The sequence below is a fragment of the Scardinius erythrophthalmus genome (assembly GCF_964197995.2).
Source record: "Scardinius erythrophthalmus genome assembly, chromosome: 6".
NCBI lineage: Eukaryota > Metazoa > Chordata > Actinopteri > Cypriniformes > Leuciscidae > Scardinius > Scardinius erythrophthalmus.
This window is the reverse complement of record NC_138226.1, coordinates 26,603,796-26,623,906: the sequence shown is the minus strand read 5'-3', so window position 1 is coordinate 26,623,906 and position 20,111 is coordinate 26,603,796. Positions and strand designations below refer to the sequence as shown.

At 39.3% G+C, this 20,111-nt stretch overlaps 1 protein-coding gene across 1 annotated transcript in view; it reads left to right on the top strand.

Moving 5' to 3' along the window:
- Window positions 1–300: 300 nt before the first annotated feature.
- Window positions 301–20,111, top strand: part of fn1a (fibronectin 1a) — a 29,200-nt gene continuing 9,389 nt past the window's right edge. The window contains exons 1-30 of the mRNA XM_081368882.1: window positions 301–589; window positions 796–921; window positions 1,079–1,216; window positions 1,312–1,443; window positions 1,943–2,080; window positions 2,350–2,508; window positions 2,677–2,862; window positions 2,972–3,154; window positions 3,886–4,062; window positions 5,890–6,045; window positions 6,139–6,267; window positions 6,474–6,617; window positions 9,004–9,125; window positions 9,268–9,436; window positions 9,587–9,772; window positions 9,907–10,035; window positions 10,741–10,830; window positions 10,929–11,129; window positions 12,329–12,607; window positions 13,686–13,949; window positions 14,060–14,154; window positions 14,323–14,491; window positions 14,585–14,671; window positions 15,076–15,267; window positions 15,746–16,018; window positions 17,425–17,616; window positions 17,724–17,813; window positions 18,845–19,111; window positions 19,208–19,324; window positions 19,845–20,009. Coding sequence (XP_081225008.1) covers window positions 460–589; window positions 796–921; window positions 1,079–1,216; window positions 1,312–1,443; window positions 1,943–2,080; window positions 2,350–2,508; window positions 2,677–2,862; window positions 2,972–3,154; window positions 3,886–4,062; window positions 5,890–6,045; window positions 6,139–6,267; window positions 6,474–6,617; window positions 9,004–9,125; window positions 9,268–9,436; window positions 9,587–9,772; window positions 9,907–10,035; window positions 10,741–10,830; window positions 10,929–11,129; window positions 12,329–12,607; window positions 13,686–13,949; window positions 14,060–14,154; window positions 14,323–14,491; window positions 14,585–14,671; window positions 15,076–15,267; window positions 15,746–16,018; window positions 17,425–17,616; window positions 17,724–17,813; window positions 18,845–19,111; window positions 19,208–19,324; window positions 19,845–20,009 — 4,885 coding nt within the window. The 5' untranslated portion in view covers window positions 301–459. The remainder of the gene's footprint in view (window positions 590–795; window positions 922–1,078; window positions 1,217–1,311; window positions 1,444–1,942; window positions 2,081–2,349; window positions 2,509–2,676; window positions 2,863–2,971; window positions 3,155–3,885; window positions 4,063–5,889; window positions 6,046–6,138; window positions 6,268–6,473; window positions 6,618–9,003; window positions 9,126–9,267; window positions 9,437–9,586; window positions 9,773–9,906; window positions 10,036–10,740; window positions 10,831–10,928; window positions 11,130–12,328; window positions 12,608–13,685; window positions 13,950–14,059; window positions 14,155–14,322; window positions 14,492–14,584; window positions 14,672–15,075; window positions 15,268–15,745; window positions 16,019–17,424; window positions 17,617–17,723; window positions 17,814–18,844; window positions 19,112–19,207; window positions 19,325–19,844; window positions 20,010–20,111) is intronic.

Genomic DNA, 20,111 nt, shown 5'->3' with positions numbered 1-20,111 from the left:
TAGATTAGTACAGTCAAAGGCTTCCTTAAACAGACAGATTTGGGTCATTATTGAACACTGGGGTGTTGGATTAACAATATTTATAAAACAAAAGCCAAGTACACTCTACTGAGAATGTTTGTTTGCAAGCGCTAGCTTTGGATTCAGTATCATCTTAAACTTTTTACGCAAAAAGCGAGTTTCAGATTGGGTGTCTGTGTGCACGGCTAGTCGACGCTCTCATACGCTTGTGCACGAGTGGTTCCTCCTCCAGGGCGGAATGTTGAGGTCAAATAAAAGCGCTCCGCACATCTGAGCTCTCCGCAGAGGTGTGCGCAAGAGCTGGAGGGGCAGGACAGGCACAGGGAGGGAAACACACAGAGGGAACTTGGAGACTGAAAGCGGCTGTAGTGACCCTGAATCCCGCAGCCGGAAAGGAAGGCTTGACTACTGGTATACTGTTTCATCTCACCTGTGAAAATGACCAGTGGCCCGTTGGGCACGGCGTTGGCAGTGGCTTTGCTCGCCTGCACTGTGCAGTGTATGCCGAAAGGAACGGGGAAACATAGGAGACAAGCTCAGGAACACTCGGTGTCATCCGTGTCCCAAGGTATGCGGTCCTCCATTTGTTTGTTTTTGTTTTGATTGTTTTGAAATGGGCAGTTAAGTGGTTTTACGCACGCAAATTGTTACTTAAAAGCTGGAAAATTTACTCTACGGATTCGGTTTTTTATTCTTTGTGTGATCATTGTTGTTTTTTGTTGAGAAAGTTCAAATATTTTAGAGCTCAGAAGGGTTTTGTTGTGTCCTCTGCAGATGGCTGTGTTGAAAATAGTCAGTTTTATGGAGTTGGAGAGCAGTGGGAGCGCAGTTATCTGGGCAGCACACTGATCTGCACTTGTCATGGAGTTTCTGGTATAAAGTGCAAATCGAAGCCTGATGGTGAGTGCCTTTACATTGGTTTTATTCTTTGGGACACAGCACTGGAATTAATGTTTCCTGACTTGGTTGAATAATAACCATATAGATAGGCTATACAAGAAGTTAAGTTTGAAGTACTGAATAGTATGAAGAACAAAGAGTCCATGTCTTTTCCCAGCTGAAGAGACCTGCTATGATAAAGTAAACACTCGCTCCTATCGAGTTGGAGAGACTTATGAGAGGCCCAAGGATGGGATGATCTGGGACTGCACTTGCATTGGCTCTGGCAAAGGGAAAATCAGTTGCACCATTGGAAGTGGGTAGACTGGAACTTTCCTTCACTGTACTTAACCGCACTTTGGGAATTATACTTTTGGGAGTTGTTGTTTACCTTCTTGGACTCTGTTGTAGACCGCTGTCATGAGGGAGGGCACTCCTACAAGATTGGAGACACATGGAAGAGACCCCATGACACTGGAGACTACATGCTGGAGTGCGTCTGTTTGGGAAATGGGAAAGGAGAGTGGACATGCAAACCTGTTGGTGAGTTTGGGCATTTAAAGACACTATCAAGCTGAGCATTTGATGTTTTTTTTTTTTTCTGTGTCTGCTTTTAAACATTATTAGCAGATTATATTTAGCAGATATATGCGTTTAAAAATGACTTTCGCTTCCAGGAAAATGGACCAAAATAACTGATGACTCATCCTGCACTACACAGATTTTTGTCCAATCAAATACTCTCTAGAATGAGAATCTCTCTTGCCTTAATACCACCTGTAAGCGACTAGCAAGTAGCAAATCATGGTTCATAACAAACTCTTTTTTTTTTATCGGCCCTTCAATATGTCCCACCCAAAGTTCCAGTTTCAATACAAAATATGTTGACACAAGAAAGAATCTGCAATCATCAAGTAATTTAATGGGCTCTTTAAATTAATTACAGTGGTTTTGTTTATGATGGAAAGGAAATTAGATGTGTCTTATTAGTAGTAGTATTAATATCATGTTATTTAACCCTTTTTATTCTTTTGCTTGATAGCGGAGCGCTGTTTTGACAATACAGCTGGCATGTCCTACATGGTTGGTGAGACCTGGGAGAAACCCTATCAAGGCTGGATGATGGTGGACTGCACCTGCCTCGGAGAAGGAAGTGGACGTATTACATGCACATCCAGAAGTAAGAACTCCACCCCTTTTAGAATAGTGGAACGGTCCAAACCACACAAAACTCCCTTCCATCTGTCCAACTGGATTTCACTTTAATTATCCACTCAAAGTGCATTTAAAACTCTGGCATCAGCGCAAGAGCTTTTTTAACTGGGCAGAAGAGGGAAAAACTTTAACGTTACTGTGTTTTATTAACCAGTTATTTTGTTTGTGATGAAGAACCACAAAATGGTTTCTGATGAGAAACGTCTGCATTGTATGATTGTGTGTGCATCACAGACCGCTGTAACGACCAGGACACACGCACTTCTTACCGGATCGGAGACACGTGGAGCAAGACAGATTCACGTGGACATGTGCTACAGTGTTTGTGTACTGGAAATGGACGTGGAGAGTGGAAGTGTGAGAGACATGCATCACTGCACACCACTAGCCTGGGTAAGAACCTCACATTTTTGTTAAATGAAATAAAATTTAAATATTACATTAATTAAAGAATTTGAAATCTTGAATTAAATACCCCCTACTAGTTTGCAGTGGCCTTGAGAATCAGTGTATGGATGTAGAGACAAAATGTGTATCCTCATGTGTTATTTTGTGCTCTAGGGACTGGGTCTCGTGTGGTGACCAATGTCCAGCCTGTGGTGTACCAGCCTGAACACCCCGCGGAGGGATCCTGTCTCACAGACGCAGGCATTTCCTACGCCCTGGGAATGCGGTGGATCAAGACCCAAGGCAGCAAACAGATGTTGTGTACGTGCTTAGGGAATGGTGTCAGCTGTGAAGAGTCAGGTTAGTGTCTTTATTCATCAGGTTTGTCTGCGGTTTTATGTGATTGAATCTGCTGCTGTTCATTTAGAAAAGAAAAAAAATCATTGTCTCTTTTCTCATGTGTGCATAGAGAGCCAGTCCCAGGTGTATGGTGGGACCTCAGGTGGGCAGCCGTGTGTGTTCCCTTTTGTGTTCATGGGGAAAACATTCTACTCCTGCACGTCCGAGGGACGCAGTGATGGGCAGCTCTGGTGCAGCACCTCATCTGACTTTGAAAAGGACTACAAGTACTCCTTCTGTACCAACAACCATGGTAAGTGTATATATGCTACCATTCAAAAGATTGGGCTCGGTAAGTTTTTTATTTGTGTCTTATGACCACCAAGGCTGCATTTATTTGATCAAAAATTCAGTAAAAACACTACTGCAAAATATTAATCAATTTAAAGTTTTCTATTTTTAATATGTTTTAAAATGTCCTGTGATGGCAAAGCTGAATTGTCAGCCTCATTACAGTTTTCAGTCACATGATCCTGTAGAAATCATTTTAATATGCTTATTTGGTGCTCAAGAAATATTGCTAACTATTCTTATCAATGTTGAAAACTGTTGTGCTGCTTAATATTTTGAGGAAACCATGGTGCCTTTCAGGCATTTATTTGAAATAGATTTTTGTAGCATTATAAATGCCTTCACTGTCACTTTTGATCAATTCAATGCATCTTTGCTGAATAAAAGTATTAATTTCTTTAAAACTGATTCTTAAAAAAAGGATATCTACTTTGATTTTCATGTGATTTTTTTTTTTTCATATCTACATTTTTTTTTTTTTACTATTCGTGTCATGTATAGTGGTGTGGTTAAAGCAGAGGACAGTTGGTTCTAGGTTGTTGGTTCAAGCCCTGAATGAGCCATGTACCCATAAGCAGGCTCTTTTTTTAACCCCAGGATCTTTTTGAGGGATTATCCCTGTCATTTTTTGGAAGTCAAAACCTCCTCTTGGAACTGCTACAGTTTTTCACTGGTAAATATCTTTATTTTTAGTTATGGTCGCAACCAGAGGAGGAAACTCCAATGGTGCACTCTGTCAGTTCCCGTTCCTCTTCAACGGCCGTAACTACACCGACTGCACCGCTGACGGCAGGAGAGATGGCATGAAATGGTGCGGCACAACTTATAACTATGACCAAGAGCAGCGGTTTGGCTTCTGTCCCATGGCAGGTAAGTGCCAGTTTTACACTAGCAATAAATGTTGGAGCCAGAGAGAGAGAGAGAGAGAGAGAGAGAGAGAGAGAGAGAGATAGTAACAGGTTAGGACTTGACTGGAGCTTGGCACATAAGAAGATGGAGAACTATAATGTTATAAAGGCACTTTATTCCTGTAAGTATCCAGGTCTGCGTTTCCCAAAAGTATCGTTACCCAAGTTGATCGTAGAGGCCATTGGTGGGAACTTTTGGGAAACACAGCCCTGGATCCTAATAGCGTGCATTGAGCAAATCATTTTATCTTAAACTTCTACTAAGATATTGAGGAACGTTGCAGTCCATGTCCCATGCTTTTCCTTACTTGAGGAATATCAGCAAAAAGACTGAATATATAAAATAAGTGACATTTCATGTGTCTCACTGCTTTTTCAATTACTTTGTGGTCTGTGCTGGAGAAGATCTGGTAACAGTTAAGATGAGGACGTTAACTACGTGGAATAAAGATCACTCCGCACCTATTCAGCCATATTTACATAAACACCTCATTCTGCCTGAGCTTTGATGGGTGTCTCTGTCACCAGGGTGCCAGTTAGAGCCAGGCGAACCCTGGGGAGTTTATGAGATTTAGTGATCTGACATAGATTGAAACCAGAGCTGCTCTTTGTGTTTCTTTGACGTGTTTGTTTTGTAGGGGGTAGGGATTTCTGTCTCAACACAGGAACCATTGTCATGCATCAACAGTTTTTTTTTTTTTTTTTTCAGTATAATAAGTAATATATTACTTGCCGTATTGAATGTGAACAGTGTGGAAAATAACTTTAGAAACTTGTACTTTGGAAGCTGCAGCTATTGTTTAAGCACGGATTTCTGCCCGTCTGTGATAGCCGTGGCCCCTCAGCTGTGCGGGGCTGCAGACGGAGAGAGGTTGGCTTTGGACCAGAGTCTGGCTGGCAGTGAAGCATATATATCTGGCTGCTCTCCAGGGCAGCTGTGTAGCCTCCTCCACTCTTAACCTTGGAGATATTTCCTCACTCTCATCCTCGTTTTTTAACCAGATACACCAATCGATGATATCCCAGTTGAAACAATGAGGCTGTTTGTGAGGAACGGCCTTGAGCTTAATGGATCTATGGTCATTAGAATTGAGTTTTAGCTGTTTGACACTAATTGACCCCCTAATTACTATTTTGGCCATTAAAAACTCAATTAACTGGATTTGGTCTCTTCCTCAAACTAAATAATTAACTTTGGTGTTAACTTATGTCACTCCTAGGCCTGTCAGGATCATGCATTTTGTGCTGACGATTAATTGTCATACAAATAAATGTGATTAATGATTTAAAGAAAATTCCGTCATTAATCACTCACCCTCATGTCGTTTCCTAACCCATAAGACTTTCGCTCGCCTTCGGAACACAAATGAAGATTTTTTTATCTGAGCGCTTTGTGTCCCTCCATTCAAAACTTCATTCCATATGAAGAAAGGTCTTTGATTGCAATAATAATTGCTATTAGATAAAATAACCAGGATCAAACTATTAATCGATAATCGTGACAGGCCTAGGTACTCCTTCAAGTTCCCATCGGCCCGTTCCCACCAAAGATAATAACTAAAACTATACAATAAAGACAATAGTTATTGGTTTTGATGTGAACGGGCCTTTAATGTTGTTCTTTGAAGGAGTTAGAGGGTTGTTTTTCGGAAAAGTCCTCAAGTGCTTCCAAAACGAAAAGAGATATGTTCTTGTCTCATTGGCTAAAACGCCTTACATTTTTAAGAAGGACAGTTGAGGAGAATTGAAATGTGAAGGTTTGTGAATAATGTTGATGGGTTTCCACCAGCTCATGAGGAGGTGTGTACCACTAGCGAGGGTGTGATGTATCGTCTGGGAGATCAGTGGGACAGACGCCATGATATTCTGGGTCACATGATGCGCTGTACGTGTGTGGGCAATGGCCGTGGGGAATGGAGCTGCATTGCCTACTCACAAATCAAAGGTGAGCGTTGTCATCTCCCATTTGTAAGTGATGAGTTTATATGAAATATGTATCCATTATTTATATGTTCATGCATGTCTTTTCTTCTTTCAGACCAGTGCATTGTGGATAATTTGACCTATGAAGTAAATCAGACTTTCACTAAACAGCATGAGGAAGGCTACATGATGAACTGCAGCTGCTTTGGTCAAGGCCGTGGACGCTGGAAGTGTGATGCTATTGGTGAGCCAGCCACATCTATGGTTTCATCAATTAGAACTGAAATGGATAATTTGTCTTCATTTGCTTAAATGAACTTTTCTTGAAACAATTAGAGTGCCTCTTCCTCTAAATTGTAGCCTTAGGATTAGCAGTTTTAGCCTTTTTCCCTATAAATGACCGAGCTAATGATTGGAAAATGACCGTGTTTCTCCGATTTCCATTTCCAGATCAGTGCCAAGAGCCCGAGACTAGAGTGTTCTATCAGATTGGAGAGTCCTGGGACAAACTCATTCAGGGAATCCACTACAGATGTCACTGCTATGGAAATGGCATTGGAGAGATGAGCTGCGAGCCTCAGCAGTCTTTCTCTGGTGAGTAAACTGCATCTTTTTGAGAGATTTTTTTTATGAGGCACATGTTCCCTCTCTCGCGCGCGCACACACACACCGTATGTGGGTCACACTGTGTACTGCTATAAGTAGTCTTGTGGGCATGGGTGGGGAGAGGTTTGGAAGTCAAAGGCTTCCAGATGTTCACTGAGAGCAAGTGTGCTGTTTGCCATTTCTCCCAGGTGTTTTGTTGGAGTGGTGATTAGGATTTGCTCTTCCTTGTGATCTTTTCTTTTACAACGGACAAATGCTTGTCCTCTGGCAGCGTTTGAAATCAAGGATGTTGGTTTTAAGATGCCCTCATCCACACCTTGATTTGGGTGGGCCCATGCCTTGTGTTTGCCGTCTGTTCTTTTGAAGTTCCCTGGATGGAGAAAGGCACACACCCAATCAACACAGCTGTCTAAATCACCCCCTGCAGCCCTTTTGGCACTGTTTGTTTGTCTTTGAGTTTCTTTCGTCCTGTGTTGAGAATTAGTTTGAATTTCAACCAAACCTGTTACTTTTTCTGCTTGCACAGCATCTGTAAAGTAATTCAGAGATTATGTACTTTCCATTGTTAATGGTTGCCTCCGAACTTTTGTAGAGGAAAATCAACAACTAGGGCTGGATGGAATGACGGTAGAAACTTAACTTTATTATCCTTGAAGGCAATTCTTTATGTAGACATCGATATGCATACACATACTCATACACTGCTAAACAGAAACGTGTTAACTGGTCATGTAAAAAAAAAAAAAAAATACATCCAAGATTAAGAAGAAAACTACTCTTCCAGTCTAGACAGCTTTGTTGATTTTGGGAGTGGTTTTAATTTGACGTGTTGCACAATGCCATGCCAGGCCTGTTGTGCATATTTTGCCTATTTAATGATGACTTCAAATAATGGCTCATCCAGTTATATTTGTAATTCACTATTGTTTTGAGTCCTATTGTGATAATATAAAGCTGGTTCTGTGCTGTCTTATCACTTGTTGGTTTGTTATGTGATCTATACACTACATTTAAAAAGTTTGGGGTCGGAGTTTTTTTTTTATATATTTGTCTCTTATGCTCTCCAAAGCTGCATTTATTTGATAAAAAAAAAAAACACTGCAAAAAACAATAACGTTGTGAAAATATGATTACAATAATAATAAAAAAATCTATTTTAGTATATTGTAAAATGTAATTTGTGATGGCAAAGCTGAAATTGTAGTAATCATTACTCCAGTCTTCAGTGTCACGTGATCCTTCAGAAATCTTTGGTGAGTAGAAAGTTCAAAAGAACAGCATTTATTTGAAATATAAATATTTTGTAATATTGTAAATGTCTTTACTGTCACTTTTGATCAATGTAATGCATCCTATGCTGAGTAAAAGTTTTAATTTCTTCGAAAAGAAGACCCCAAACTTCTGAACTGTATAGTGAATATCATATAATATGATATAAAACTAAGTTTTTGTACCATTACCGTGATTTTGGTCATATTGCCCATCACTAATGACCAGTACAGAATGTTGTTTATATCAATCCATTCCTTTTTATCACAAAATAAATGTGTTGTTAATAATAATTATACACAACCACTAAATTCCCCCACAAGATCTGACAAAGTTTTTCCCTCTTTGTGAGAGCTTTTTGGGGTCAGAAGTGCTCCCTTTGCTCATTGAGTGAAAGCAACCCCAGAGCAATATCCCTCAGTAATGGCGTCCAGCTGTGAGAAGGCTGGGAACAGTGGGAGTGAGGCTGGTGCAGGCTGGCGGAACGTAATGCAGACTAAGTGAACTTTAAGTGCTGTACACAGACTACCCCCATGGCAGTAATTGGGAGAAATGGGGACCAGATTGAAATCAGAAGCAATTTGAGGATATTGCTACATGAGGCTACAAGACACTTGAAGAAAATGAGTTTTAAAAACAGTGTTGAGAAACTTTATTGGTAAATAATAGAGATTTATCACTTCAGAAAAGTTGCTGAGGGTTTCTGGATTTAAAGGTTTGAAAGCCTGAGACGGAGGTGGTGGTCCTCTCATCCTCATGTCTTAGTGCTGAAACTGTGGTAAGAATCTCACAAGCTAGTGCTACGTTTCCCATTTCAGCGTTTCCCAAAAGGAACAGAGCACACTAACGCTACAAACAATTTTTTTTCTCTTTCCTAGAACACATTAATGTTTTTTTAGGCCAGAAAACATCTCGGTTTGTTCTCAATATGCGAGTTGTGAAAACACTGTTCAAAAACTCTGTGTTTGTTGTTTTATAGTATTAGCATGATGAGCTACTGGCATGGTATTCTCTTAAGACATTTTACGTATTGTAATTTGCAAGTATGTGTGCTCTTGGCTGTAAATATTATTTAAATTCTGAATATTTTATATACCTCTATCAGGTGGTCATCGTCCAGTCCAGGTGATTATATCAGAATCTGGCAACCAGCCCGACTCCCACCCCATCCAATGGAACGCCCCGGCTTCTGCACACATCACACAGTACATACTCAAATGGAGACCGGTGAGTCTCTTTTGAGACGCTATAAACTTTAGTGGCCCTTTGCTCTTTGAATCAAATTGAATTCTGATTACATTAGAGTGGTTATTTATCTAATACACAATAGTGTGTGATAGTTGAGCTGCAACCTACTTATTTTAAACAGAAAAACACCCATATCCAATGGATGGAGGTCACTATTCCAGGCCATCTGAACTCATACACCATTGCAGGACTGAAGCCAGGAGTCACTTACGAGGGCCAACTCATCAGCATCCTGCGTTTCGGACGTAGAGAAACCACTCGCTTTGATTTCTCCACCGTGCTTGGCTCATGTAGGCTATTCATTCATTAAACGTGCATGTATTTGTGAAACCACAGTTTTCAAGCATAAATAATTATTCATCAGCAAGTTTTTGAATGGGACTTAGTGTATCCAAAAACAGCATGTTTGCTAATGTACCCCTTTCCATAACTTCCCTAAGTGGCTACCGCTGAGGGATTTACCACCCAGCCCCCTCCGATGGTGGACACCTCTGAGTCTGTGACTGAGATCACTTCCAGCAGTTTCGTCATCTCTTGGGTGTCTGCGTCTGACACAGTGTCTGGATTCAGGGTGGAATATGAGCTGAGTGAGGAGGGAGGCCAGAGAGGACAGCCCATGGTCTTGGGTCAGTATGTGCATCTCAAGTGTAGTGTCATTGGTTTAGTCAAATTAGACTAGTAAACCTCATTTGTCTGCAATTCATCCGTGGAAGTTAAAGATGTCAATGTTTGTAATGTTAACTTGATTATCCGTTTCCAGACCTTCCTCATTCGGCTACATCCGTGAACATCAGTGAACTTCTCCCAGGAAGAAAGTATACTGTAAATGTGTATGAAGTGACAGGAGAAGGAGAACCCAACCTGATTCTTACCACTTCCCAGACTACAGGTGAACCTTTTCTCTGTCTTTCTTGGTTTTTCTTGTTATCTCTTCCTCTTTCATCCTCTTTATAATATTATATATAATACTTTATAAATTGAACCTACTGGGAAAGCCATATACGACTTGACATATTTTTGAAAAACACACCAAGCGCAATGTTCTCTCACCATTCCTGATTTCTAGCGTGTTCTTTAAAACACCAGGTGTAAACGGGTATGTGTCTCCCTCGTGTACTTTTGATCCGATCGACCAAAATGGATCTTAATGCCAGGTGTAAACAGGGCCCTAAAAAGCATAAAGGGGGTCAAAATACCAATATTACATTTTTAAACCAATATTTATTTTCATCTTAAGTAAAAATATAAGAGTATGGCAAATGTTTCATTTCACTTGTTCACTTCAGATAATATAATATAATATAATATAATATAATATAATATAATATAATATAATATAATATAATATAATATAATATAATATAATATAATATAATATAATATAATATAATATAATATAATATATAATATATAAAACAATTAAATGATGTCTAACAACTTAAATCTCAAGCGTGTTTACAGGTATGTTAGAAATTTCACTGCGGTAAAAAGTCAACTCCACAACATCTTACACTTACGAATACTCTTACTTGCAGTATTTGATTGTATGATGATGTGATCATTTTAGCTTATGTTTTGGCTAATGCTTCCACAGCTCCTGATGCTCCTTCTGATCATGAAGTGGAGGATGTGGGGGAGACCTCTCTGATTATCAGCTGGTCTAAACCTGTGGCTCCTATCACTGGTAAACACAGGCTGTCTTTAGTAAAACAAACCATAATGTGACCTATATATAAATTGTACACAAAATGCAGATGATAAGTGTATATCTTGTATATTTAGGTTACCGTGTGGTGTACACCCCATCTGAAGAGGGCAGTTCTGGCAGCACAGAGCTGAACCTGCCTAACACTGCCACCTCAGTGACCCTGGGTGACCTCCGCCCTGGTCTGCTCTATAACATCAGCATCTACTCAGTGGAAGACAGTCTGGAGAGTGAACCTATTTTTGTTCAGGTCACTACTGCTGGAGAACCACTGGCAGGTATGAAATCACTACATGGGCGAATCTTGAAAAACATGGATAAAAAAAGTATGAAGCCTATTTTTATGACCATTAAGAGTTTTAATAATGTGACATTATTTTCATGACAGTTAAATACGTTGTCTTTTAAAACTGTCTTCATTTACTGTCTTCATTTATGTGTATGCATATACATATGTATACTGTATACAATTTATAATGGTGTGACATTGCAAAAATCTGTGATGTTCCTAAAATAGGCTTCTATTTTATTTAGTTAATATTATTTTATATTTATTTATTTTTGATTTGGGGTGAATTATGACATTGACCTGTTCTTGACATGAGATTTTATGAGATTCACCCACATCTTTAAAGAAGAGATGTGTTACATGACCTCAGATGTGTGTCAGGATACATCTGAAGATAATAACTTCTGTTTAACAAATGGTTTGATCTTTGGGGTGCAGTGGAAACATAGCATGATGTCATCAAGCCATAAATGTCTTTTTATTGTTTTCTTTTGAGTGGATTTAGGTGTTTTGTCTGGCAGCCCAAAGATAAGATCACATTTGAGTTGAGTCAGCGAGTCGGCGTCCAAACGCCTGTGAATCCTTATAGGGTAATATGTCGAAAGTGTGTGGATTTTGATTTTGTGGGGACTGGCTTGGAGAAAATTACAGAGTTCTGACTGTTTCATACTGATCTGGTAAATCAGCAAACATTGCAACTTTACAAAAACTGAGTCTCAATGAAAACGTTTTATCTAATACATATTCAAATTGACTTTTATAGTATGCTCTGATTCTTCGAAGGTGCAAATGCGTCAAAAAGGGTTCAACAGTTCGGCTTTACATGTAATTAGGTTTTTGATGTCTGCTGAAATATTATGGCTGCTTCTAAAACAAACAGTCCTGAAAGCCTATTATTCTTTTCCCTGTCAGGCCGTCTGGTCTGTCGGTAGGGTGTCTGAATTCCTTTGCTCAGATGAGCAACTTTTACAGAATGGTAAACACATGTCTGAATGAGAGGCTACAATAAAGTTAAGCCCTTCAAAGGAAGGTCACTCAGAATCAGGTTTGTGACTCAAAAAGGTAGAAAGAGTCATGGTTATGTTTTGTTAAGGAGCAACCTTTTATTTCTTGAAAGTATTAGAATAGCATGAAACTGTATTCCAAGGTCTGAATGAAGAAAAATAAATAAAAAAATTCTACCCACAGAGGAAGTTCCCTCTCCAACCGATCTGCAGTTCTTTGAGGTGTCTGACTCTAAGATCACAATCACCTGGACCGGTCCATCCACTGAGGTGTCTGGGTACCGTGTTTCTGTGGGTGAGGTGGGTCCAGATGGATTGACCGAGAGAGAAATCCCGCTCCCGGTGACACAGAACAGATATGCTGAGATCACACACCTCCAGCCTGGAACCCTCTACCGTTTCTTCATCTTTTCTCTCAAATCGGGTGAAGAGAGCGAGCCACTGGTTGGAGAGCAAGCTACAAGTGAGAAAAGCTACATTTCTACAAAAATAAATAAATTAATAGAAAAAAAAATACTTCAGAAACAACATTACAATACAATACAATACAATACAATACAATACAATACAATACAATACAATACAATACAATACAATACAATACAATACAATACAATACAATATACCGGTAATATAATAAAAGCTATTTGATGATTTTACAATACAAAAAATCTTGGCTTAGTGTTGCTATTATTTTTGGGGTAACACCTTATTTTGATACACAAAATTTGATATTTCAAAGAACTAGCTATGTCGAAAAACCGGCGTTGTCACCTCGCGTCGGCTGCGTCTGGACCAAAAGGCTGCGCTTGATCACACAGCGCAGACTACAGCCGACTGCAAACTAGCACATGCGTTCTGCGCCTGCGTGTAAGGAATTACTGTCTATATCAGCAGGTAGCTCATGTTATGAAAATATTCGCGTTTTGGAATGCACAGGTAGGATAACATAACATTAGATCAGACTTCTGTCTGTGCCGTCTTGACTTACTTGCTCTCTTTCATCACTTTCGCTTTAATTCTCATGCTCTGACTTGTTCACTAAACTGAACATCCAATCAGGGTTCCCAATCTCACCAACGGCCCCAACGCCAAATTTCAACATGCTAAATTGGGCAAACTGCCGCTGACGAGTGCCGACGCAAAAACTAGACGTTGTGAGATGGCCAACCATCGGCTTGGTGCCTTTAGACATTCTGTTGACTATAAGTAATGTTGCACCTACATGTCAACTAACTCTCATTAGAGTATGTGTAGACTGTGCTTAAAATCTACTAACTCTTCATCGGGATGGTCCCCCAACAGACATTCTACTTACTATAAGTAACTTTGCAAGTGCATGCCACATTATTCTAACCCTAACCCCTTATTCTACTAACCTTACCATACCCCTAACAGTCTACTCAACTTATACTCAATTGAGAGTTAGTTGACATGTAGGTGCAACGTTACTTATTGTCAACAAGGGGAGCATCAAAATAAAGAGTAACCATTTTTGGCACTATGATGCGTGCTAACCCTGTACATCTTTCTTTTCACAGAGCCTGACCAACCCACCGATATTCATTTCACTAACATTACAGAGGACAGTACTGTAATCATCTGGTCACCTCCTAGGGCTCAAATCACAGGTTACAGACTTTTCCTGACTGTTGAGGGCTCAAACCCCAAACAGTTGCGTATTCCTGCCCGCTTGTCACAGTACACCATCCTCAACTTGCAGCCTGATACGGTGTACACGGCCACTCTGCATGCAGAAAAAGGCAAAGTGCTTAGTGAGGGGTCCCTCGCCACATTCGTCACACGTGAGTTTCTGTTTGCCTGTCAAAACACTTCCAAATACATTCATGAATCATTAACGAATCATTAAATCATTAAGTTCTAAAGCAATTGTTCTGTATTTTCGGGCTTTTAGTTCAGCCAATGGGAAATGCTCCTTACTTCAGCACTGATGTCACAGACACTTCCATCATTGTCTCCTGGATCCCTGTGCCCAAAATTGGATACAAGGTAGGTTACCGTTGAAACACACCAGAGGCACTGAAGCAGCTATATAGGCCATTACCTTTTGCTTTAATGGCTACTTTGAGAAAGTACTAATGAGAAACAGGCTTTTGACATTTCTCACATTCTGACACCCTCAATGCACAATGTTTACGCTTTAATTTTGCTCTGCAGTTAACCGTAAGGCCCAGCCAAGGCGGAGAAGCCCCTAGGGATGAGATCTCCGAGTCTGGTAGTGTCGTCATCTCAGGTCTAACCCCTGGAGTTGAGTACACCTACAGCGTCCAGCCGGTCATCAGCGGTCATGAGCACGGCAACCCCATCACTCGACGGGTGGTCACTCGTAAGCGCATTTTTCTGTTCTTATTATATTGAGCTTATTAAAGATGTGGGAGTGTGAGAGAGAAGTTTCTCACACTGTTTTATCTGTCTATAGCTCTTTCTCCACCCACGGATCTGAACCTGGAGTCCAACCCGAACACCGGAGAGCTGACTGTTCAGTGGAACGATGCTAAAATCCCAGGTTAGTATCAAGGGGGGGCGCCATTGCGTTTTTCAAGTGCGTAAATGATTGTATATCATGTGTTTTTTTTTTTGTTTTTTGTTTTTTTTCACACATTCACAAGATATTCATAACATACTCCTCATTCGGAACCACTTTGCCTCTAGGACCACTGCTGTCAATCAAATCGTGAATACTATGTATTCGGACATGCTACTCTTTTGGCGTACTCTTTTTACATAGTATATAGTAGGGAAGTATTCGATTTTGGATGCAGCGACAGTGTTCCAGTAATTACAAACAGCTTGAAAAGTCATGGAAATAAAATAAAAAAAATGCAGGATTACTGTGTAATAAAAGAATGTGAAGCACTCTCTCAAATGAGCTCATGTGTTCCCTTGGCAACACTTGTTCTGTTCCCGTAGACATCACGGGATACAGAGTGACCTGCACCCCCACCAAAGGACAGCAAGGGAACTCTGTGGAGGAGTTTGTGAAGGCGGGACATAACTCGTGTACGTTAGAGAACCTGAGTCCAGGAGTGGAGTATAATGTCAGCGTGTTTACTGTGAAGGATGACATGGAGAGCATTCCTGTCTCCAGCACTGTGACTCCGGGTAGGCATAAGAGCTTTTTGAGAGACAAATCACCCCGTAACTCAATAATTTTGCATCAGTAACTTTGCTTAAAGCATGTGTATTGTAATCAGTGCAGTCCTTGCTTGTAATGCCTATTGAGGCATTAAATACAGAGAACATGCAGATTACTAAATACACATGTTTTCTCAATAATGACCAAAAAATGTGAAGCAACAATAAAATCAGCATATGTTTCTGTTGTCAGCTGATTTTGGCAAACAGAACATAAGAGCTCAATTTCTTTCACAATTTTGGTCTGTATTTTAATAAATAAAAAATGGCATTAGAACTCTGATATTATATACTCATATCACAAATTCCTAATGCTCATCTCCATGGTTCAGCATTCACAATATGAACCATGATCCATGTTTTTTTTGGGCCGATGACTTACCTCCGGCACTCTGTGTTGTGTCTCTGTCTGTGTTGGGCCTCTGGCACCTTCTCTCCTCCCCAGATGTGCCCAAAATAACTGATTTTAACTTCATCAACATCACTGACTCCACTATTGGCCTCAGCTGGAGTCCTCTTAACTCCACCGCCGTTACGGGCTACCGCATCACGGTGTTGGCTGCAGGGGACAGTGTCCCAATCTTTGTTGAATTTGTGGAGCCCACGACAGGGTTTTACACCGTGCACGGCCTGGAGCCCGGTATTGATTATGACATCACCGTCACCACAGTCACGGAAAATGGAGAGAGTGAACCCATCACCATCACCCAGCAAACAGGTAAAGAGTGTGGGGAACTTGTAAGGAAAAAATTGCTGAACAAAATGTCTCCAAGACTTTACATACATGTATGATGAAAAATAAGGCTTTAAAAAAGCCTTAAGGCTCCAAATAGGGCTTTTTTATATAATAATAATAATAATGATAATAATAATAATAATAATAATAATTTTGTTTACACCAAACTATGTTTTTCTTTATATATATATATATATATTATACTATACTATACTATACCATTCAAAGGTTTTGGATCAGTAAAATCTTTTTTTTTTTTATCTTTTTGAAAGAAGTCTCTTATGCTCACCAAGGCTGCATTTATTTGTTAAAACATTTAGTAATAACAGTAATATTGTGAAATATTTCTCAATTTATTTATACAATTTAACTGTTTTCTATTTGAATATATTTTAAAATGTAATTTATTCCTGTGACTCAAAGCTGAATTTTCAGCATCACTTACTGATCACATGATCCTTCAGAAATCATTCTTATATGCTGATTTGATGCTCAAGAAATGATCAATGTTGATAATATATTATTGATATTGTTGTTGCTTAATATTTTTGTGGAATCTTTGTTAAATTAAAAGTTCAAAAGAACAGCATTTATTTGAATATAAATATATTGTAACATTATAAATGTCTTTACTGTTACTTATGATCAATTTAATGCATCATTAGTGAATAAGCATCAACTCCTTCCAAAAAAATCTTCCTGGCACAAAATTTTAATGCATATTAAAAAAATGCAATGCATATTTAAAAAAAAAAACGGTTAGAGTTGGATGTTTTTTGGGAGTAAAAATAAATATAGTACAAAAAAGATATATTTTGTGCACCTTTAAATGAAGAAAAACCTGTAAATGTAATGACCTGTTGGTCCAAATGAATGTGCAGTAAATCTGTCTTCATACTTGTTGAACATTCCTGCTCTTTGTTGCTACAGTATTTCTTTATATACATATGGCAGCCATATCCCTGTTTGAAAGTGGATTGAGGAAAAACTAGCAGCTGTTTCTAGTTGCAGCACTTTATCCTTCTTTCCTTCTTACTCTTTTATTTTTTTCCTCCCTCTACCACACTCTTTTGTCTCTTTTTCTTCCTCACTCTCTTTTTGTCTGGAGAAAACTGATGTGTAGACCCACATGGCGTCAATATGTGTGACTTCTGCTTTTCACATAAACATTTTCTAATTCTGTCCTCCACCGGTTGCTTTATAAAAAAAAATAAAAAATACTATAATAGTATACAGTATAAACAATACTAAAATAACACAGTTTGAGAGCCTTCCACAAATGGGACACTGAAAATATTTCACTATATTCTTGTAGATGTTTGATGCTTCCAAAACACAGCTTTTAAATGGAAATAAAAAATATTGCACTTGCCTCCTGTCTCTTTTAGCTGTCCCTGCCCCGTCTGGCCTGTCCTTCAGTGGAGTGACTCCAGACAGTATGCTGGTGTCCTGGACTGCCCCTCAGGTCCCCAAATCCTCTGATATCAATCGCTACATCATCCACTATCATCCGATCGACGACGACGATGACACCACTGAGCGCACTGTGGAAGGAAGCGAAAATTTTGTCGTTCTTCACCGTACGTGACTTTTACAGCCGAATTGATTTATGTTTGTTTGTGCAGTCCTGTCTTTAGTGTCACTAATGAAAAGGTGTTAGTAATGAGTCTCTCTGTGTGATTTTTAGATCTTGTTCCCAACACTGAGTACCTGGTGAGAGTGATTTGTGTCTATGAGGAGAGAGAGAGCTCACCTGCGATTGGCACTCAGAGAACAGGTAATAATGATGATTTTTTGCTTTGACACTGTAAATATGTTCTATTCTACGAGATATGGTTTAGCGTAGACCGAACAAATTTCTCTTACCGTAATTACCCTTTTATTTCTGTAAGTTTTAGAAAACTTAAAAAATGCCAGCTAAAAAAAAGAAACTAACAAGTGGAGATTTCCATTCAAGAATGTTATTTGTTAATCTGTACATTTATTATGAACTTTTGAATATTTTAAGGAGTGTTTTTTACTGTGGCATCTAAATTGGTATTGGTATATCATGAAATATCATCTATATATATCATCTATAAATATCAGCTCTTCTATCTAGTGTCCTAAAACAATGTTAAATGAATCTTTTAGTTAAATTGGGGTTCTCTAAATCAATCATTTTTAGGAAAATCAACTGTATTTGCCTGGAACAATATTTGTGAAAAATTCTATACAAGAAATTTTAATTAAAGTTTCTCGATAAACTTTATTTTACAGTGTCCGTTACATGTACTTACCATAGTAATAACAGTAAATTGTGCATAATTACATGCAACTAACCCTAAACCAAACCCTAACCTTAACCCTATGGTAAGTACAAGTTGTTAATTAATATTACTCAAATATATACTTAAATATATAATTACACCGTAACATGACACTTTAAAATAGGTGAAGTCCTTACAGTGTACTTACACAAATAGGTACTAAATAATATTAATAAACTACATGTCCTTTCTATAGGGTTAGGGTTCGGTTTAGGGTTAGTTGCTTGTAATTATGGATAATTTACTGTTATTACTATAGTAAAGTTTTACCTTTTTTAAATATTTCTTCAGTGGTTTAGTTATTTTTATTTTATGTCCTTATTTGATTACATTTTATTTATTGTCTCAAACAGCATATATGGGTTTTAATATGAAAATATATAGCTTTAGGAACGGTTTCTTTAACAAACCTATTCCTTAACAAACCCATCCTATTTCAAGCCTGTTTCATTGGTTGACTAAGTTGCATGGTTTGACTAAAATGCATTTTACTTCACAGTCTTTGACGCTCCTGTCGGCCTGCAGTTCTCTGATGTCGGCACCAACTCCTTCACCGTGCGCTGGCAGGCTCCTCAGGCCGTTATCTCAGGATACCGGATCCGCTACCAAATGACCAGTGGGGGGCGTGCTAAAGAGGAGAGACTGCCCCCATCAAGAAGCCATTTCACCCTCACAGACCTGACCCCGGAGACGGAGTACATCATCAACGTCTATGCCGTCAGCGGATCCCGCGAGAGTCTGCCTTTAACTGGAACCCAGTCTACCAGTATGCTGCTACATCTCTTCCTCTCTTTTGACTCCTCATTGCGGCTCACTTTAGATCTTATTAGTACTAATTGTCTCTCATCACTGTTTCTCTTAGTCTCTGATGCCCCCACTGACCTGGAAGTCATTTCCTCAACACCAACCAGCATCACAGTTCGTTGGGACGCCCCATCGGTCACTGTGAGGTACTACAGGATCACGCACGGAGAGTCAGGTAGGTCATTGGATCCTGTTGTATGTGATTGTCTGTTCAGAACAGTTTGTAAAAAAGCAGCAGACGGACTGAATTAAAATACTAATTCACTCACTCACTCACTTTGGGACACAAAGCGCTACGAAAGTTTACATTTCTGACACCCGCTTTTCATGAAGACAAACAGTATTTGCATGTTTTCCTGCCATTGTTGCCTGCTTTAGTTAGCTTACGTACTAGCATAGCAAACAGATACCCAATTAGCCTGATAGCTTAGCTTACACACCACACATTTGCACTTACCTTACATGTATTCGCAATAATCTTTATGGAGTTACGTGTAAATTAAGTGTTAAATTCCAAACATTTTTAATATAAAATTAACAATGTAATGTTCATTTATTCGTTATTCGTTCATTTATGGTCTGATGTGAACAGATGTATTAACAGTCATTCATCCAATTTTTGCACTGAATATCTGTGTTGGTGTGAAGAGTTTGTGTCTGCCGTTGGCTAAATCATTCTAATTTTTCCCACGCAGGAGGGTTTGACGCTCCTCTGGAGTTTACTGTCCCCGGCTCCCAGTCTACTGCCACTATTGAAGGCCTGCGTCCAGGCACCGATTACACCGTCACCGTTTACGCTGTGACCGGCAGAGGAGACAGCCCTGCGTCCAGCACCCCCATCCATGTTATACATAGAACAGGTAAACCAACGCATCTGAGAATCTGTCGGGTCTTTGTTCACTAGTTTGTCAGACTTTTTTTTAAGGATTTAGGAAGTAAAAATTGTATAAATGGACTTTTTT